The sequence below is a fragment of the Oryzias latipes genome, chromosome 7 (assembly GCF_053564925.1).
Source record: "Oryzias latipes strain Hd-rR chromosome 7, Olatipes_Hd-rR_3.1".
NCBI classification, from domain to species: domain Eukaryota; kingdom Metazoa; phylum Chordata; class Actinopteri; order Beloniformes; family Adrianichthyidae; genus Oryzias; species Oryzias latipes.
The window spans coordinates 19,982,164-20,000,245 of NC_136243.1; the positions used below are offsets into that span (position 1 = coordinate 19,982,164).

The window sequence follows — 18,082 nt, forward strand, 5'->3', positions numbered from 1 at the left end:
CGTGCCAGTCCCCTGAGCAGCTCCAGCACACCTTGATGGGCCTGGAAGCTTTTGCACGCCTGCCCTGCCAGAGTGTATTTTAAGACAACCAGCATGTTTCTCCATGGGCACAGAGGATAGCTATGACTCACAAATCAGATATTTGACCAAAGAGCCACACAGTAGAGTAAAGCTGAGGCGTAGGTGGAAAGGGAACCTGACCGACCTCCATCTTTCTATCTGGTAAACACACTGCTATTTCAACTCCATGGGTGTTTCAAATAATTTCCCAACAGCAAATAGCACTCAAAGTCTTATCAGAGTGTCCAAAGAGAAGCACAGCTTTTATCCCTGTTAAGTAAAAGTGTTGTTTTTCCAAACACAATTTATCCTGGTAGCTGAAGGATCTTGTCCCTTGTAAGTGATAGTTAAACTTTAACAATGTTCTTCAATAAAATACCTTTCAGGAGTTTTTTTAAATTTCTTTTTTTTTTCTTTCTGGCACTTTGTAAAGTTTCACACAAAGCAAAAAACACAGGGATTCAATAGAGCAGCTTTGACTATTGAGGCTCTGCTGTGTGCTCCCTCTCAGATGTGACAGAAACACAACTTTTGGTGAGAATATGAGAAAAATAACCTGCAGGTTTATGACTAAGTGTTTTCAAATGCCTTCCTTTAAACAGGATCTCCCGTTACAGTTGGCTACATTGATTTTTCCACCCCACAAAGTGCACAAAATTTAGCTTTATCTTTTTAACTGTTTTCTTTGCAGTTTTTTTTTATTTTTTTTTACATAAAATAATAAGTAATATCAAGAAGACACAATAGAGGTCACACACCCTGTTGCGCCTTTAGCTATGGAGAGCTGTTTTTATTCTCTGCACAAAGACATCTTACCATATTTATGGGATGGAAAATTGTTTGTGTGTGCAATAGCCTTACATACCTGCTCTGCCTTACAGCTCTGACCAGTCTTAACATAGCAGTGACACATTATTTATCAATAACAAAGCGTGGCTGCACGTTTGTTCCCCACGTACACTTGGAATACAAAGAGGTAGATGTACACATTGTTATTTGTGCACCTGCAGCACCCTGAAATGTCTCTGAGAGACTCCAATTGCAGGCTCTTCTGCTATAGCTCTCTTTTCAGACTCCACAAAGCATCATCAGCAGGCCTCTTTCTCTTCTAATATCACAGACAATATGGCCAAGACTGCCTCATTTTGTCTTTGCTTTCTGTTCCTCAAAAATAATTCTTTAGTTGCGCTGTGTAATTGTAGGCCAAAGATAGCAGCTGAAAAATCAAAGATGTGCATTCTTTCTGTTGGAGTGCCGTACACTTGAGACATGTACAGTATGTGGTTAGGATGGAGTGCAGGGCATTTCGAGTGGAACCAGAGCTGATGTTGCTGCATCTTCGCAGCAACATGCACATGACATATAGCCTCTAAATCAACCTCTCTGGGATGGTAGTGCTCTTGTGAGTACCACACTCATCACAGCTATTTTTAAAGCATAAAAAATACTTTGTGTATTTCCATTGATGATACAGTACAACCTCAAACCATTGCATCCCTTTCCTGATGCGGTTCAATGAAGATTGTGCAAATTCCAGTTGTACGTAATTTTTGCAGACAATGTTTTTGTGTTGGAGAATAGAGACAAAAATGGCATTGAAAGTAATAAAGGCATGCAGATGACCAGAGCTTAAAAACTTAAATAACTACTCTGATGATGACCGTGTTTAGAAACTATGTCCCAGAAAACGCCACAAGTTTTTGGATTTTGGCTAAAAACGGCACAATCATCATTTAAAAGACCACTGGGCATGCTATAGCAATAGATCAATGACAGACGCAGAGGAACTTTAATCCATTTAAAATCCAGAAAATGTGACAGCTGTTAAAATGAAGGAACAAACAGATAAAATGTTAGTAACATTGTTTAGACGCATGTTTAAAAAGGACTTGATCATTTAATAAATCCTTTTACACTAAAATAATGTATGTCTATACAGTTGTAATTGTTTTACACAAGAGGTAAGAACTCGGTTTGAGACAACAGCTTTTATGCCCATCCAGCTGTCTGTGGGTCATAGTGGCAAAAACCTTGTCACCTTTCCTTTTCTGTCTAGACAGGAGGAAGACAAAACTGCCTCAGGATCTGAAGTTGTTTATGACCTGCCAGGGGAAAAAAAGTTGCGGCCAGAGTCAACGTATGTGCTGTCAACGTGGCATCTGCAGATCATTGAAATCCTATTGAGTCTGAACTCATTTGTGCAAAAAATCACTTTTTTAGAGATTTGTTTTATGTGTTATATGATTAAGTAGGAGCATATGTAATGCAAAAGAAGTTTAATGTTGACAATGTTTGAGTATGTTTATTTAATGTTTATTTGTCATATTTCACAATACATCAGGAGAAAGAAAAACAGTTGAGAGTAAATTATTTACACATTGATTAATTAAAATTACAGATTACAGTGAATTTAAAATTTGCCCTCCATAAAAACAAAAATATTTTACACTGACTTTGTACAAATAAAAACAAAGTTACTGTCTTCATATTCCAAAAAGTGATATGAGACTTTTCTATTTTGTAGCAACACAAATATTGATTTTCCTTTCATCATTGTCTGTTTTTTAGGACCCTTTGTTTTTTTCTTTCTTTTTGAAGAAATTTAGTATGCAGCTCAATGGCAGAACAAACTTAAGAAAACCATAAATTTGTTCATTAAAGCAGGTTCGAAAGATTCTGTAAAAATATTAAAAAGTTGCATTTAAATACAGGAAATGTTGCAAACAAAGAAAAGGTGGTTTGTCTTAAGTCTGCTTAGATCCTTTTGAAATGGAGGTTGATTTTTCCAATGAGATGATGGAATTATCTCAAACCTGCATTCAAGTGGCATCTTTTTCTGATCTCATTAACAGTTTTGCAAATGAATGTTTCTTTTATTTGCATTTTGCCTGCATTGTTTTTGTGGGATACAGACTAGACTCATTTCTAACATCAAGAGTCTTATCAAAAGGCTTGACAAAGCTGTTAAAACAGGGATGTGTGTTTTTTGTGTTTTTGAATTTATTTACATTTAGAAATGCATTTACAGCCAAACTGAGTAAACCTCATTAAGCAGAACTTTCTCTGCACACAGGTGTGAATGCTTCCACGTCCACTCAGAGCCTGGCAGCTCTTATTTTAAGTCCATCCTGCTGGCTGAGTTGATTGTCTGCATTGTATTCATGTCAACAACACCGGGGTACGACTGCACAACCAGAACAATGAACAACTGGTGTTCAGAAAACACAAGCAATTTTTTCAAGTGCTGCACTGAAAACCCTGCCAACTTTTGAGGGACGAGACGCAGTCTTCCAGTCAGAGCTATTATGTGAAAACAGACTCCGATTCAGCCTCAGATCATGATTCATAAAAGCAAACGTCTTGACTAATGGAGCAAGAAGATTTATGTAGAATGTGTTTTTGTGTCACGCTCCTTTCACAGAACTTCCACTCACAGTCAGACAGCGTGTGAAGAGGGCTAAACATTGACATGCAGTTCAGAGCCAGAATCAAAGATGTGGAACTGACGCCTGATCAGACAATTACCCTCAGACAAGTTAACCAGCTGAAACAGGAAGGAGACCAGTCAAGTACAATGGCACTGTCACACATCACCACTGGAGGGTTATCTTTATTTTCAATGACAGCAGGAACATGCAGATTTTGCAGGGGGAAAAAAAAAAAAAATCACATGAATCTCAACTGTGCCAACATCATCATCTGTGAAATGAACACATAAAACATTCTCATCCTTAAAGTCTCCAGCAATTTTCTTAAACATTTGCAGCTCAAAAAATCCTTATCTATTTTATCTGGATATGCGTTTCTTTGAAAAATGAATTCACGCGTCACACGTCAAAGAATTTCCCCAAGCATTAATCCGAATTCAACCCAATAAATCATGACTGGGTTCACAAACACAAAATGTCTGCATATCAACCTCTCTGGAGCTGAACCTGTGAATAGAGAAATGATGAAAGCAAGGATTATGTGAACGGCATACAGCACGGAAATAAATGTTTACATCATTGTGCAAGCGAGAAAAAAAGTATTAAAGCCTTAGCGGTGCACTTGGCTGCGCATATCTATTACCTGCAGAGAGTGCTTTTATGTGCCCCGTGTTTGCTTATTTATACATTCATTTTTTGTTCATTATAACACTTTTTAAATCACAACCTCAGAGTGGTTGGGCTCTCCAAATATAAAAGGTGTGATGTGCTTCCAGCTGTGTACGGGAGCAGGGAAATTGCAGCAGGACCAAGAGCAAAGGATTACTAATACGCAGAGAAACACACACACACAACCGGACATGATTTTGTCATTTGCAAGGGCACTGCATTGATTGCAAATCCCCCAGAGACATACGGCAAGCTGAAGCCATCTCATCTCTAACCTCAGATTTGAGATTAGAAAACTTTTTGTTTATTATCTGTCTCAGGCTGATACAAACCTCTGCACCTAATCAGAGCACAAGAAGCAAAAATGAAACTGCTGGTTAACGTTGTGTAGAAACACGTGTGTCCAACGCCACTACCTAGTGTGATTAACTCGAATTAACACACACACACATTGGCAAATGTATTGATCAGGCAAAGACTTTTCCAATGAAGCATCCACTTTAAACAAGAAAATGTGTTATTTATCACTGCCTCTACACAAACAAGCCACAAATAAATGGCTTGATTCCACAAATAAACAGATTAAATTGCTTCTTTTTTTCACACAGGTATGGTTACATTATGGCCCAACTCAAGCATTTAGTTAAACCTGAAAGGAATATAATTCTTGAACACAACAGATATTAACTTAATTTTTTGCTTTTTTAATGCATCCTTTTCTTTTAAAGACCCACTCCAATAATATATTAAGAAAATTAAGCTCAGAATTGCATTTCTGAGTATTTCTTTACTTAATTTGTTACTTAGAAAATACAACACAAGCCCCATGCTCCGCTCCATTCTGATGCATTCCCTGTCAGATGACTAGATCCATGTACGTCTTAATTTTCATCATCTGAGCTGGCATCTGACTCAAAGGTGTATGGCTCCAATGTGGCTCATCACTCCAAGGAGCTGTAAGCTAGTGGGAGAGCGCAGAAACAGAGAGCTCTCAGTAATTGGCAAGGGAAGGGTGGCGTGGTTGCAACTCAGAGGTAATTTTTTTTATGAACCACTGCCGCTCTGCATAAACTATATCCTAAAAAACAACAATCATAATTAAAAGGCCATTGGGAACATCTTTAACATAGATGAAAGGATATTTGGATTAGGACTTTAACCTGTAATCTGTTCATCTTTTTAATGCAAATGAATGAAGACGTTTAAATTCTTCACAATATACATAAAAACAAAACCACCAACAGCAGCTCTGACAGAAAACCCAGCTCCAATTCATGATTTTCCAATTTCAGCCCCTAATATGTTCCTCTTTCTCAACAGAGTTGTTTAAAAATGTGTCCTGACAAAAATTTGTTAATTATTTGGAGAGTTAGAAGCTCTTTACAATCATGCTCGCCAACAAGCGTGCAGAGGAAATGTGTCGATCTGTATTAATGGATCTGGATGATTTTACTTCACAACTTGGAAAACTTGAAGGCAGACATCTAATCTGATTGGCCTTCGACCTTCACATAAACAGCGCATGACAGCTCTTTGTGTAATTCATTGATAAACAACTCTGTATTGATCCTTCTGGCCTCATTAAGGGCAACACATAAGTGCTTCAGTACTGATAAGGCAGTAAAAAAAGACTCGGCTTTGTCATCAGACAAGTCTGGCCGGCACTCAATGGTACAGTGGTTTAACCAACCCCTTTCAGAGAGTTTCTCTAATTTGCTAAATGTCGATGATGATTGAGGCTTTCCCTCAAATCAATGCAAAAGTAACATGCTGGCGTTTCAGGAAGCACTTGAAATCCCAAAGGCTTTTTGCATCCAAACACAGTAATCCTGTCAACTGTCAACTCGTTTTTTTTCTTAATGCTCCAGCTGCTGAGGCACAGCATACTTTTCATGCTCCAGAGAAGAGACACTCAAAAGCTCATGCACCATGCACACACTGCTGCATAAGCAGCAACAGAGCCAAAAGAAATAATAAATAGTTAACAAACATGACCTCCCTGCTAACAGCTCCAAAATTAAGTTGAAGCTATTAAAGTCTAAATTCTGTCTCTTTCCTTTTCAGATTGAGATTCAACAGGTATTTAAGTTGCTCCAGGCTGATGCTGCACTCTATTAATTTAGGGTTTCTACAACCCTGCTGGCTGATATAAAGGTTATATATTACAGCCTGTTGTTTGAAAATGTTCTGATGCAACCTGAAGCCATGCTGCAATAACACATCTCAAGGACAAGGAATGAATCCCTGTGGCAGTTTATTTTGTATTCTGTGAAGAAGAAGCACACAGCACTCCGACCTTTCTCAGTCAGAAATACAAACACACCCACACGCAATGACAAAGGTACATCCGAACAAAGGTGCCAGCTTACTTTGGGAGAAACAAGGATATCATAGTCAAATGCTCTTTTGTCTTATTTTAACATCTTCCAGTCCGAACAGAAAAAAAGAAAATCATCACATTTTCTATTTTATACGGCTATATTCAAATAGATTTCTACTCCATTTCACAAGGAGAAAATCCTCTATTTTTAACACTTTGTTTGATTGTTTTATTCATCATTTACATGAATTCTAAAGTTTTTATTATTTAAATGTATAAATACTTAATAAGAGTGTTTCTCACAAAACATCAGTTTTGTGAGAATTTTCACTTTTAATTGTAGTCAATTATTTTAGAGAAAAATACATTTCTTTTTAAATGTTATATACTTACAAATACCAAAAGAGGAAATCAAAGCATGTTTTTCTGGAATCAGTCAATACAATAGTATTTACTGCTGAGGCCACCGTCATGAGGGGACTCCATAACTCTGGAGAAAACTAACTTTGTGTCTAAAGTTTGTAGAAGGAACACTATGTTTTTTTCTGTCTTTTGCAGCTGCCTTGTGGCTTGTCTATTTTTTTATTTTTTATTTTTTTGGTGGCCTCTAGAGGCATGCCTGGATTTTAGCCTCACATAGGCCTGCAGTCTAAGCACAGCTTTGTGCCATCAACCTCCAGGGACAGTTAGACAGCCTTGCGAGCAATGCAGCTCCTTTTTGCTTTTAAGTTTGAAACATGCTGCACAGGGCAAACTGTATTTTAAGTGCATTGTTGCTGAGGCTTTCTGCAAAAATGTGTCTGCAGAAAAAAGTCTATGAGACATTGCTGTAATCCAGACCATGGGTGACTGATTATGTTTTAAAATAGAGCAGCAAAAACAGGAGGCCCTTTAATTGGTGGGTCAGCGAGCGAACGCCAGACCATCTATTATAGGTTCTGTGATGATGATTAAGTAAGGCAAATGTCATGTTTGTTACGGGTTTACAGAAGTGCACGACCAGACATCCAGAACAGACTGTACCATCCATGATAAGTTGGACCGTACCAATTTGAGCAGAGGGGAAATTAAAAAAGAATTCTGTAAACATAACTTACTTACATTCCAGTTCCCAGAAGTAAAAATTAACCTTTATTACTTATTATTATCTAATGGTCGAGAGGAGGGTTTATGAATGTTACATTCCAAATAAAAAAAATTACACTATAAAATTGATCTTTCAACTGAAATATATTACCTCTTATTTTTGTACAGGATCTTATTATAGGGCATCCATGGAGTTTTGTTCAATGAACCACTTTTTTCTTTCCATTACTTTGTGCTAAAATTTATTTTAGCTAAAACATTTTAGTACAAATCAGCAAAAATGGCATTGCACTAAAAAAAATATATATAAAACGAGCTAAACAGCAGGCATGTCCAAAGTCTAGCCTGTGGGCCAATGCGGCCTTCATTCAAATTTCCTGCAGGCTTCTGTCAGACCTCCAATAATATGGGGCACCTAGCACTTTCTGAGAACTAGGATTTCTTTCACAAAATCACAAAAAGATAAATATTTGTGTTATATTCTTTTCACGTAGTCTACATTTAAAGGTTTAGAGTGATAATTTAATTCTGAATAATATATAACATAATATGTCACCCAGATTTAATGGTCATGAAAGGTTTTTTCTAGACGAACTTTATATCATTTCTGGTCTTCAAATCAGAAATTCACAGTAATGTTGGCAAACGTGTTTAAATGTATTTATGTTCTTTGTGAAGAAATTAAAAATATCCCATTGCAAAAGGAATTCATTGACTAATTCATTTGGATTTAATGTTATTGTAAGATTTCAAAGAAAGCGGCCAAATTGTTGGGCTTCACACATTTTTACCTCACCAAATGTGGCAGTTTTTGTAAAAAAATGTTCACACTCCTGAGCTAAAGTTAACCATTTCCAAATAGTTTGTGTAAACAATTATGTCTGCTTTAAATAGATACGATACTTTTATATATACTATTTTATAATTTTTAAATTATTGCCTTGTTCAAAAGCAGTTTAACTCAGCGGCTAGCTATACATTGATCCTATTTGTAAACACCATAAAATTTGCACCATGGTTGCTTACGATAAACTATATTGTTGTTAGCAATTGAATTTTAATTTATTGCAAAACCTTTGATATATTCAGTCAAAATGGGAGCCTGTAAACAATAGTTAAAGTGGACATTGTGATTTTTGTAGAGGATTGTTCATGTTTTCGTGTTGTTACGGTATACTTTTATTTCATTCTGCTGTTTTTTTAATTTTCCTCCATTAAGGTGGATGATCCACACTCATAATTTCATTTTTTCTATCTTTTTTTTTATATACCCAGTGTTCTGTTGACACACACATTCACAGTTAACCCTTGTACTATCCTAGGCACTTTAACATTGGGAGTTGGGTCATCTGGACCCCACAAGACTGTAACGGTTTCAGTTTCTTTGTGTTTGGTTCCTTTATTTCCTTTTTTATTTTGTAGTAATTCCTGTTTTGTTGTTGGTTTTGAGTTTTACCTTTCCCCATCAGTCCTGAGTGTTTCCACCTGTGTCTTGTTGCCTTGTATGTATTTAAGTCTTGTCTTTCCCTTCCTCCTGTGCTGGTCCATAATTCTGCTCTTCCCCTGTTTTGAGTTTTTTGAGTGTTTCTAGTGTTTCAAGTTTTGAACTTCCTGCATTGCAGTGGTTTTTGGTTTTTAGTTTGTTTAGTTATTAAAGCTCCTTATCCACCTTGAACAACTGCCTCCTCCTCTCTGCGCCTGGGTGCTTCCTTCATCCCCCCGCCGTGACAAAGACTGTGCGCTGAACCTTTTTTTCTTCAATGATTTGTGAACCTCACTGGTGTCCATGGATTACATGAAATCTTTGCACCTTTATCCACCTTTGTCATGGCAGGGAGAACATGTCAATGTAAAGGTGGGGTCATAGGATAGCACAAGGGTTAAGGATGTGGAAAATGTCTTGACTTACTTGAACACATATCAGGGCCCAGAACAGAAATTTTCCATTGAAATACAACCAGTCCAACAATAGAGGACAGTGAGAAGTGCTGTTCTCTGTGAACAAAAAGTCCACAGTTCCTTACAATTTTAGTCAAAGTTAAAGAGTGGAGCCACAGGAACATTGAAATTTAATTAAATCCTCTCAGGTTCATTCCTGTTGGATGTGTTGAGGCGTAAAATTGAGAAAAAAAAATCACTGGCCACATGTAAGCAACAAATTTCCCCCCAAAGTACAAGACAGATAAGGGGCTGTTCATTTTTTTGTTATTAAAACTGGAACCTGATCTTCAAAAACTCTAAACAGGAATCCTGTCTCTAAGTTATTTTGCATTTTATTATTGTATTTATTCATTCACTGTTCATTCAGTTCAGTGTATTGTCTTGAGTATGTTTTTAAGTGACTATACCTGGCTGACATTTGTGGAAACAACATGCACTTCATTTTCCTTTAATAACTTGTAGAAGATTTAAAACTTCATCTTCCATGTTCTCCGTTGCTGCTGCTCTTGTTTTTAAAGACTTGCAACGTGATTCTCTTTGACAGGAATTACTGTTATTTACTTGAAGATTTCAAAGGAACCTGGGATTTCTAAGATAAAAACACAGAACAAAGCGCAGCAAAAATATCAATAGACTGCGCTTTTCAAAGCACTTTACAAACCCTGAAAGAAAGCACTGAAAACAGACCTTAAACAACAAAAGATGAAAAAAAAAAACAATGCCAAGATAGACTTTCCTGATAGTAAGCCCTCTGTAGATAAAATGTTAAAGTTAGGCAAAATATCAACCCACAGCGTCTGGGGATTTTTGTGATTTTTAAAAAATAAGGTTAGTTTTCTGCAGAATCAACAGGAACTACTTTTTCATTTTGGAGGAATAAGTAAGAGGAAGATCAGCAGCTATCAGAGACCTTCGAGTGCCTCTCCACTCATCCATATAAGAGGATCAGACGTAATGGGGTTTCCTCTTGCATGGCTCCTTCTGCTTAACAACTAAAGAGTATAAAAAGTTTTAACAAAGTGTTGGAGCCCTATTCTCAAAATATTGTTCAGACTCTAAGTTAGAAGGGCTAAACATTTCTTATCATAGATTTTTCCCTTTTTAAATGCAGGGCAATCAAATAGGAATAGTGTCTTTGAGTTTTATACCCAGTTAGGCTTTGTCAAACAAAGGTCCCAGATGAGACTGCAGACTCAACACTCACAAACTAGAAATGGAAACGGCTAAAAAAAGAACATTTTCACTGAAAGTAAAAAAATTGAACACTGAATATTTATACATCCATGTTTTCATACAGAAAAATTTATTCATGACTTTTTTTTCTTTCAATTTTTAATTTATTTTATGTAGCAGGACAATAAAATGCATTAGCCTTCCGGGCATGTGGAATAACTTTTATGTTAGGTTTTTTTGTTACTCTTATTATTTGTAGCAAGGAGATGCCATAACAGCCTTGTGCCAACATAAAAATGAAAAGTTGCTTCACACAATTTTTTTATTTTTTATTTTTTATTGCGTCAGCTGCTCATATATGTGAACTCCCTTAATGGATTGGAAAAGAGAAATGTTCCCCTGTCTTCAAAAGATAATGTTCTCTTAATTTTTCTTTTTTAGTTTCCTCTTACATTAATTTTTGAAAAACAAACTACTTTTTTTCAATTTCAGAAAAAAAGGCCAATACATGCCTGTACATGCTGTCTGTGCATTTCTAATTGCTGCCATTCCAGATAAATGCATTGAGTCGTATCATTTGCATTTCACCAGCAAAACTAGGAAGAATTCCTTTGTAGACATAGATCAATGATGCCTTACTAGCCTCATCCAATATGTTCGAAGTCTGGCCTGGGAAACAGCAATACTCACCGATATCCAGCCAATTTGAAAGAGCAGGTGGGATTGACCTGTTCTTAAGTAAGTATTGGTTGCTTGTATAACTGCATACTTGAAGAAAAAAAGAAATTTAGGGAGGTTCATGCTGTTCAGCAGATCATGGTTGCAAATATAGAAGACAAGGATAAAGACATGAACAAGTCTGTTATTTAGAAAAAAACCAGCTTTTATATTTTTGGATCTTTTTGATTTTGATCATGAAAAAGTTTACTATTGTAACTTCTCAACGTAATTCCCTTACCCTTATGCATTCAGTCATGGAGTGAACTTCTGCCTCCCTATATCTGCTTAATTAAGTCAGATAGCACACATTTATTTCAAGGTCCACAGTTCTCTCGGCACATGCTTCCGTTTTAATTATTTGCTGTATGTGTTTCCCAGTGCAATTCCAAAGGCGGTAAATTATCGAACAGCCGTGTACAGCTCTATTTGCACTATTTTAAAAAGGATTTTATGAAAGTCATGTTTAAAGCTTTCATATTATTGAAGTAGTACTTTTTTTGCAAATATTTTAGGGAAGAAAAACAAAATAATGAAATCCGTTATTTATTGGTGTGAAAAGGCTTTGCTTTAAAAAACTTTTTTTTTTTTTAAATTAATGCAGGATATTTGTATCAAGTGAAAAGAAGGAGCCTCTGTCCCTCGCAATGGATCTTTGTATTTGCTTCACACAACTCTATGGTTTATCCACAGATTTTGTACTTTAAATATGTATTATTCATAAATATACTGCATGCATGTACTATCTAATGGAATAGATTGGTAAAGTGTTTTAATAAGAAGTATATTGATAACAAATATGGAGATGAGGCCTGATGTTTCACAGCTACTCGTCTATATTTAGAACATTTCTGCACCCTCGTTTTAACCTCAGGTCCGCCTTGCTTGCCTGAAATGTTGGCTAAGAAAAATGAATCATGTGGGTTGATGATTATCACATGTATGTCAATGTATGTTTTTTCCGTGGCTTTTCCAACTACGAGGGCACAAATGAGAATAGACCTAAAATTTCACTGGATGAAGTGCTCAGTCTGGAGATTCTAAATGTCAACCACACTCTTTAGGCTTCCGCTGATCAGGCTTGGCAGGGGTAGGGAAGATGCATTAAGTTTACCCAAAAAAATAATAATCATAATATTCACTTTAAAACAGCATGCAGGACAGTTATTATATCTCATTAATCTTCAAATCAAACTCTGAAATTATCACCTAAAATCCTACTTATTGCACGGCTCTTCACGGACAGAAGTTTTTGATTCATATTTTAATCTCTTCCCAAACTGAATAACTCAACAGTCAAGCTAGAAAAGTTATGACCGGCTGGGTCGATCACTTATTGAAATCTTCCATTTTCAGAAAATTGTTTTAATTTCCACCCACAGGAGAACTTATAGGAATATTTCACAAGGGAGACAAACATTCTATTTTTCTGTCTTTCTATTTTATTCAATTATTTTAAATGTCTTCTTCCTTTGTGACAGTCACACCGTAGTATAACAGTGCAGTGCAGTATAGCAACTCACCGACTCAGTTTTTCCATTATTATGCTTATCAATATAATAATGTATATCTATACTACTGCTAAGCCAATAAAATACTTCTCCATATGATCCGAGGTTTAGATGAGTTCTGTGAAGTTGCGCTGTACGAGAATCAGGTGCATTACAGCCTGAAAAGCAGCCAATTAGTAAGTGATGGAAAGAAAAAGCTGGAACCACTGGTGTGGTTCATTAAATTTTCGCTAGACAGTGGTGTTTCTGCTCTCTTAGCTGTGGTAATAAGGCAATTTCCAGGCTTGTGTGTTTGTGCATGTGTGCGTGTTTCAAAAACAATGACTACTCGGCATACAAACAGTGTGTTGTCACATATGGCTGAAAAGAGGAGGAGAGATGTAACTAATTGACTTTGCTGGCAGCACAGGAAAGCTAGACCTCTGATATTTGGTGTCATTGTGAGAGCAACACACAAACTTGCAGCCATCCTTCATATTTCTTGGGTGTCCTCCCTTTTCCGGCCTGGCTGAGGAGATCACCCTGCGAGGCTTCCGTCTTTTTCAAATCAGTCACAGCAATGATTGTGTGAAAAAGGAGAGCTGACCGGAGCCTGTCACGGTCATGAAGGTAAAGGATGTCAATTCCTGACATGGCCAGCTATTCCAAGAAGGGAACTACCCTTAGATAAGAGAACAAGGTGTAGTTATTTTGGATTCAATACAATTTTTTTCCTCCACCTTTGGGAGAAAGGATGTGACACAAAATAGCAGACTGCACTCCCCTGATGTTAATGTCTTTGGGTTAAAAATCAATTTTGAGATCTATTGAAAAAGCTGAGACATACAAATGCCCCTGAGTTTGTCAGGTCTTCTCAAATGCGGTGTTATTCTGCTCCTAATATTGAAGAGTGGACAGTTATCATCAGGAAGAAATCTCAAAGGTGCAAAACATCATATCTCCTGATAACAATTCCAAAGTTTGGGGGATTGATTTTCTACTCCCCCCATGCGGCATCATTGCTTCTCATTTCGAAAACAGCATGAAGGGCACCAAAATAAAAACATCTTAGCAGCAAATCTGCCTCTCCATGACAACAGTATTGATCAGCCCTCATGGTTCCTCAGAAAAATCTATCACACATGCCAATTTCCCAGCATTAATAGTTCAGCATCCACTCATGTCTTACATTATCTTAAGAATTTGGCGATGAAATCTGTAATCCTTATTTAGCCACCTTGATGCTTAATTTATCACAGGGGCGAGAGATCATGTGACCTATTGATATTTGCTAAGAAAGATGTGGGAATGAGGCAAGGAGGGTACCACAGGGAAACACTGTCAGCAGGCCTGAAGCACAATGAATCCTTAATTAGTTACAGTGTATATCAGAAATTAAAAAATAGCAAAAGACTGATGAACTTTTAAACCTTTAAGTATTTTCACCCGAATTTAAAATAAACTTGATGAACAGAAAATAGGAAATGAAACTGAACTTTTCAGGTGTTTTAAATTATTTAAACACTTTTGAAAGGTTTTTACCAGTGAAAATGTGCCTAATTCAACTTGTCATTTCTCCCCGGGGGCTATCAACCTCTTGATGTCTGCATTTATCTCCAGCTATAAAAAAAATCACTTGTGTTTTTGCTTTCATGTAGATGATAAATTATGGTAATTTTGGAGTGGAAGTGATCTGATGCATATATAAGTCGAGGGGTTGAGGTATTTTTAAATTTGAATTGAATTAAGACTCATTTGACCTTAGGTTTATCTTGGCTCTCTCTGCAATAACAGAACTGGCACCCTTAAGAACAAAAATAATGCTGAGGTGCAAAAATAAAATTTCAAAGAAGGACTGGATCTCCCTTCTCTCTGTTGTGCAGATTTGATTGTGGTGATTCAATCTAGCTTTCTGGCAACTCTTTGGGGAAATGAGATGAAATTCAGTGTGATGGATGAAGCTGTATGACAACTGCTGTCACTCCACAGATTCCTCAAGCTTGATTACAACGCCTCAGCTTCATTGCCACATTGCGCATGAACTACACCTACACTCTGACAGCTTGACACTTGCCGACGCGCACACCCAACTGGTGAGAGGAGAAAGAGAGCAAGGAGAATTAGGGACTGATCTCTCTTGCCTCAAGCCTTCTCGGTTTCAGAAAGAAATGCACACTAGTTAGTGTTGCCCACAGCTACCATCAAAGAAGAAGTCTCAATTCCCTTAAATGTTGCATCAAAACCAGTGTAAAGAAGCTTCAAAGCTTTTAACATTGAGTTGTATAAGTGTAATAGGGAAACCCATCCTATAACAAGAAAGCTAAGGCTTACAGTCGCGGTGAGGACCATCAGTCTGTTGAGCCACAAAACCCTGGAGGACAATATAAAACAGTGAATCAATAAATAAAAGTAATGTGTGGATGCATGCAAATGTGAATAGGCAGAACAAACAAAGACGATGAAAGGAGACTAAAAGCTTGTTAAGTTGATGGAAATGGATTTAAGAAGATACTTGTATTGTTTGTCAAAATATGGCACAGAAATCTAGACAACTGACTGCGGCTTGTACTTTTAGACCTCTAATGATTAGAAGAAATGCTGCAGCTTTAATGACTCTACTCTACTCCTTCTGCATCACAGATAAAACTGTGCAGAATTTTGTACATTTGTAAAACATCCATGAGCTCCTTCGACTAATTAGCTATTTTGCTAAGGAAATGCGTTTTAAATAATTAATCGGCTGTATTGGTGCCCCGCTGCTGCTTCCCATACCACTGCAGTAGCAGCAGAGGGCCAACATCAACTGACTTTCAGTTGACAGGAACTAGGATGTGGTCCCACAAACCCACGCTAAGTCATTTTTAAAATAAGCAGTGTGAATTCATTTCATTTACTTGCAGCCATGCAAGTCAATTAGACTGCAAACAGTTTGAAGCAAGTTAATTTTGAGGAGAGGCCCCCTGTAGATGAGGCAAACTATCTCAAGCATAAATCAAGCCTTTCAGGTTCCAAACAATTTATAACAACGCCTGCAGTCTCGCCATGTCAGAGGAAGAGGCTCATACAATCATGTGCAATCACATGAAATAGGCCTGTTATTCTCAGGAGGAGGTTGTTGAGTTTGGGTGTGATTGTGCCAGGCTGTTAATGCCCACTCAACCAGACTCCGGAGTGAGTCTGAAACAGACGGGAACTGTTCTTTCAGCACCACCAGGGACACGCAACAGCACACTCAGCTGTCACAGCATCCGTACTGCTGAGCGGATTAGAAAACAACCCGGCTCACATCCACCTGCCTTTTGTGCCCGCGAGTTTTAAAGTCAATTAACACATCAGAGCTGATACTATCGTTAGAAACTGACATCTCACGTTCAGATGGTGAAGGATGGCGCCATAGATAGTTTGGAATGACTGACTTTCCTGCCTGGGCGGGGAGAGGAAGTGGATGCACGATTTTCTTTGCCCCCCTTGAAGCGCATATGAATCATACGGAAAGAATTAGGAAAATACGTAAAAGCCACAAAACTAGATTTTTGCAGACTTGCCTGAAAAAGGCGCAGAATGTTGGCGACCATGATTGATACTGAACTCGCAGAAGCTCCGATGACCCCCACCACTTTCTCAGGCTTGACAAACACCGGGGGCTCCCCATTAGTGCACTTCACGTCAGAGGTGTCCTTGGTGATCAGGGCCTGCACGAAAGTTAAAGATTGCTCCAGAGCATATGTATCCCTTGAACATGTGTCCAGCACCCGAGCGCCTAAGGTGATGTTGGGTAAGAGTTGCTCGTCTTGGTTGATTTGGTCCAAAGCGTACATCATGGCCTCCAGCCGCTGGATGCCGTTCTCCTTTTTGAGGTCCCCGCACGGCGTCCCGTCAACCCCTCTCGAGTGCACCGGGAACAGTCCTCCGAGGGTCAAGTGGCCCTGAGTCCGGATTGAATGGGGCCCATACGTTTCCTGGGGGAGCGTAAAATCTAGCACAGTACTCACGAAGCAAAGCACCCTCCATACAGGTCTCAGGCTCGTGCGTAAACCTGGTCGAGCCATAGTCAACTTTTGGGATGCAACCCGCTGGTGCTTAAAAACGGAACATAAAAAAGGAGGAAAAAGATGGTAAGTTTATTTCAGCGAGTCCATCATTTTCACCATGAAGGAGATTCAACAAGCTGGACTGATGAAGCGAGAAGGAGAAGAAGGCAAACTGCGCCCATCCTTCTGCATAGTGCATCCAGGAGCGAGCGGCGCAGCTTGTTGAACAGTGCAGCCCCGCATCCAACGAAAAATCACGAACACCCGGCGAATTCACTCCGCAAAAAAACTTCCCTAATTGTGTCCTTTTGTGCTGAATGCGGTTGGAGCGAGAAGAAGAAGCGCTGCATGACCGTCAAACAAAAGCGTCTCTTCACACCTTTAACTCGCAGTTACGCCAAAAGAGAAGGCGAAGGTAACGTAAAAGACATCCTCCCTCAAAAGCAACACTTCATTCACACCGAAGACCCGCCGAAGTAGGTGACATTCTTTTTGGTCGGAAGAACTCCACGGAAGCGCAGAGATGTCTCGTTCGGCTGTTGTGTCTGCCTCCCAGGGGCGCATAATCATCCCTCCTGACTCCAAAGAGAGGGAGAGCGAGCGAAGGAGAGGGGAAGGGAGAGGGGAAGACGATTAATACAAGCGCAAATGTGCAATCACTGAGCAGAGGGCTGGAAAAACATGGCTAATTAAATCCAAGCCTCTTTCTCCGTCTTCGTGTGGAAAGAGAAGTGAATGAGTCACAGCTCCGTGCGCCACCGGTCCCTTCTCCATGCGAGACTTCATTCAGCTGGCAGAGGGAAAAATGACTTTATGGAGGGGGTCCGGGAAGTTGGCGCTAAGAGGCTTTAGACATGACAGCAACTAAAACTAAACGCCTTTACAGTCACGAGACAATCAGTCCATCTCTGCGCCCGGATATCTGCTGTATAATCTTTCTCTCTGTCTGTGCACGTCCCCATCCCCTCCTTTCTTTTTCTCAAGCACAAGACTTTAGTGTTGATACTGTTGACACAGCGGAGAGGTGCCCAAGCACCTATAGACAACTGTCTTTCCTAAAATAGTTTAGGCTTCGTTACTGACGCACCTTTAAAACGGGGGGGGGGGCACACGTCTGAAAGGGGTCCAAGCTGGTCTCCCAGGCAACCAACCCCTCTTTTGTAGACA

The 18,082-nt window shown here is 38.6% G+C and overlaps 1 protein-coding gene across 1 annotated transcript in view; it reads right to left on the reverse strand.

The window, feature by feature from the left end:
* LOC101165481 (metabotropic glutamate receptor 7) overlaps positions 1–17,859 on the reverse strand; it is a 74,507-nt gene extending 56,648 nt beyond the window's left edge. The window contains exon 1 of the mRNA XM_020704723.3: positions 16,430–17,859. Within this exon, the coding sequence (XP_020560382.1) occupies positions 16,430–16,933 (504 nt within the window). The 5' untranslated portion in view covers positions 16,934–17,859. The remainder of the gene's footprint in view (positions 1–16,429) is intronic.
* Between the last annotated feature and the right edge of the window lie 223 nt (positions 17,860–18,082).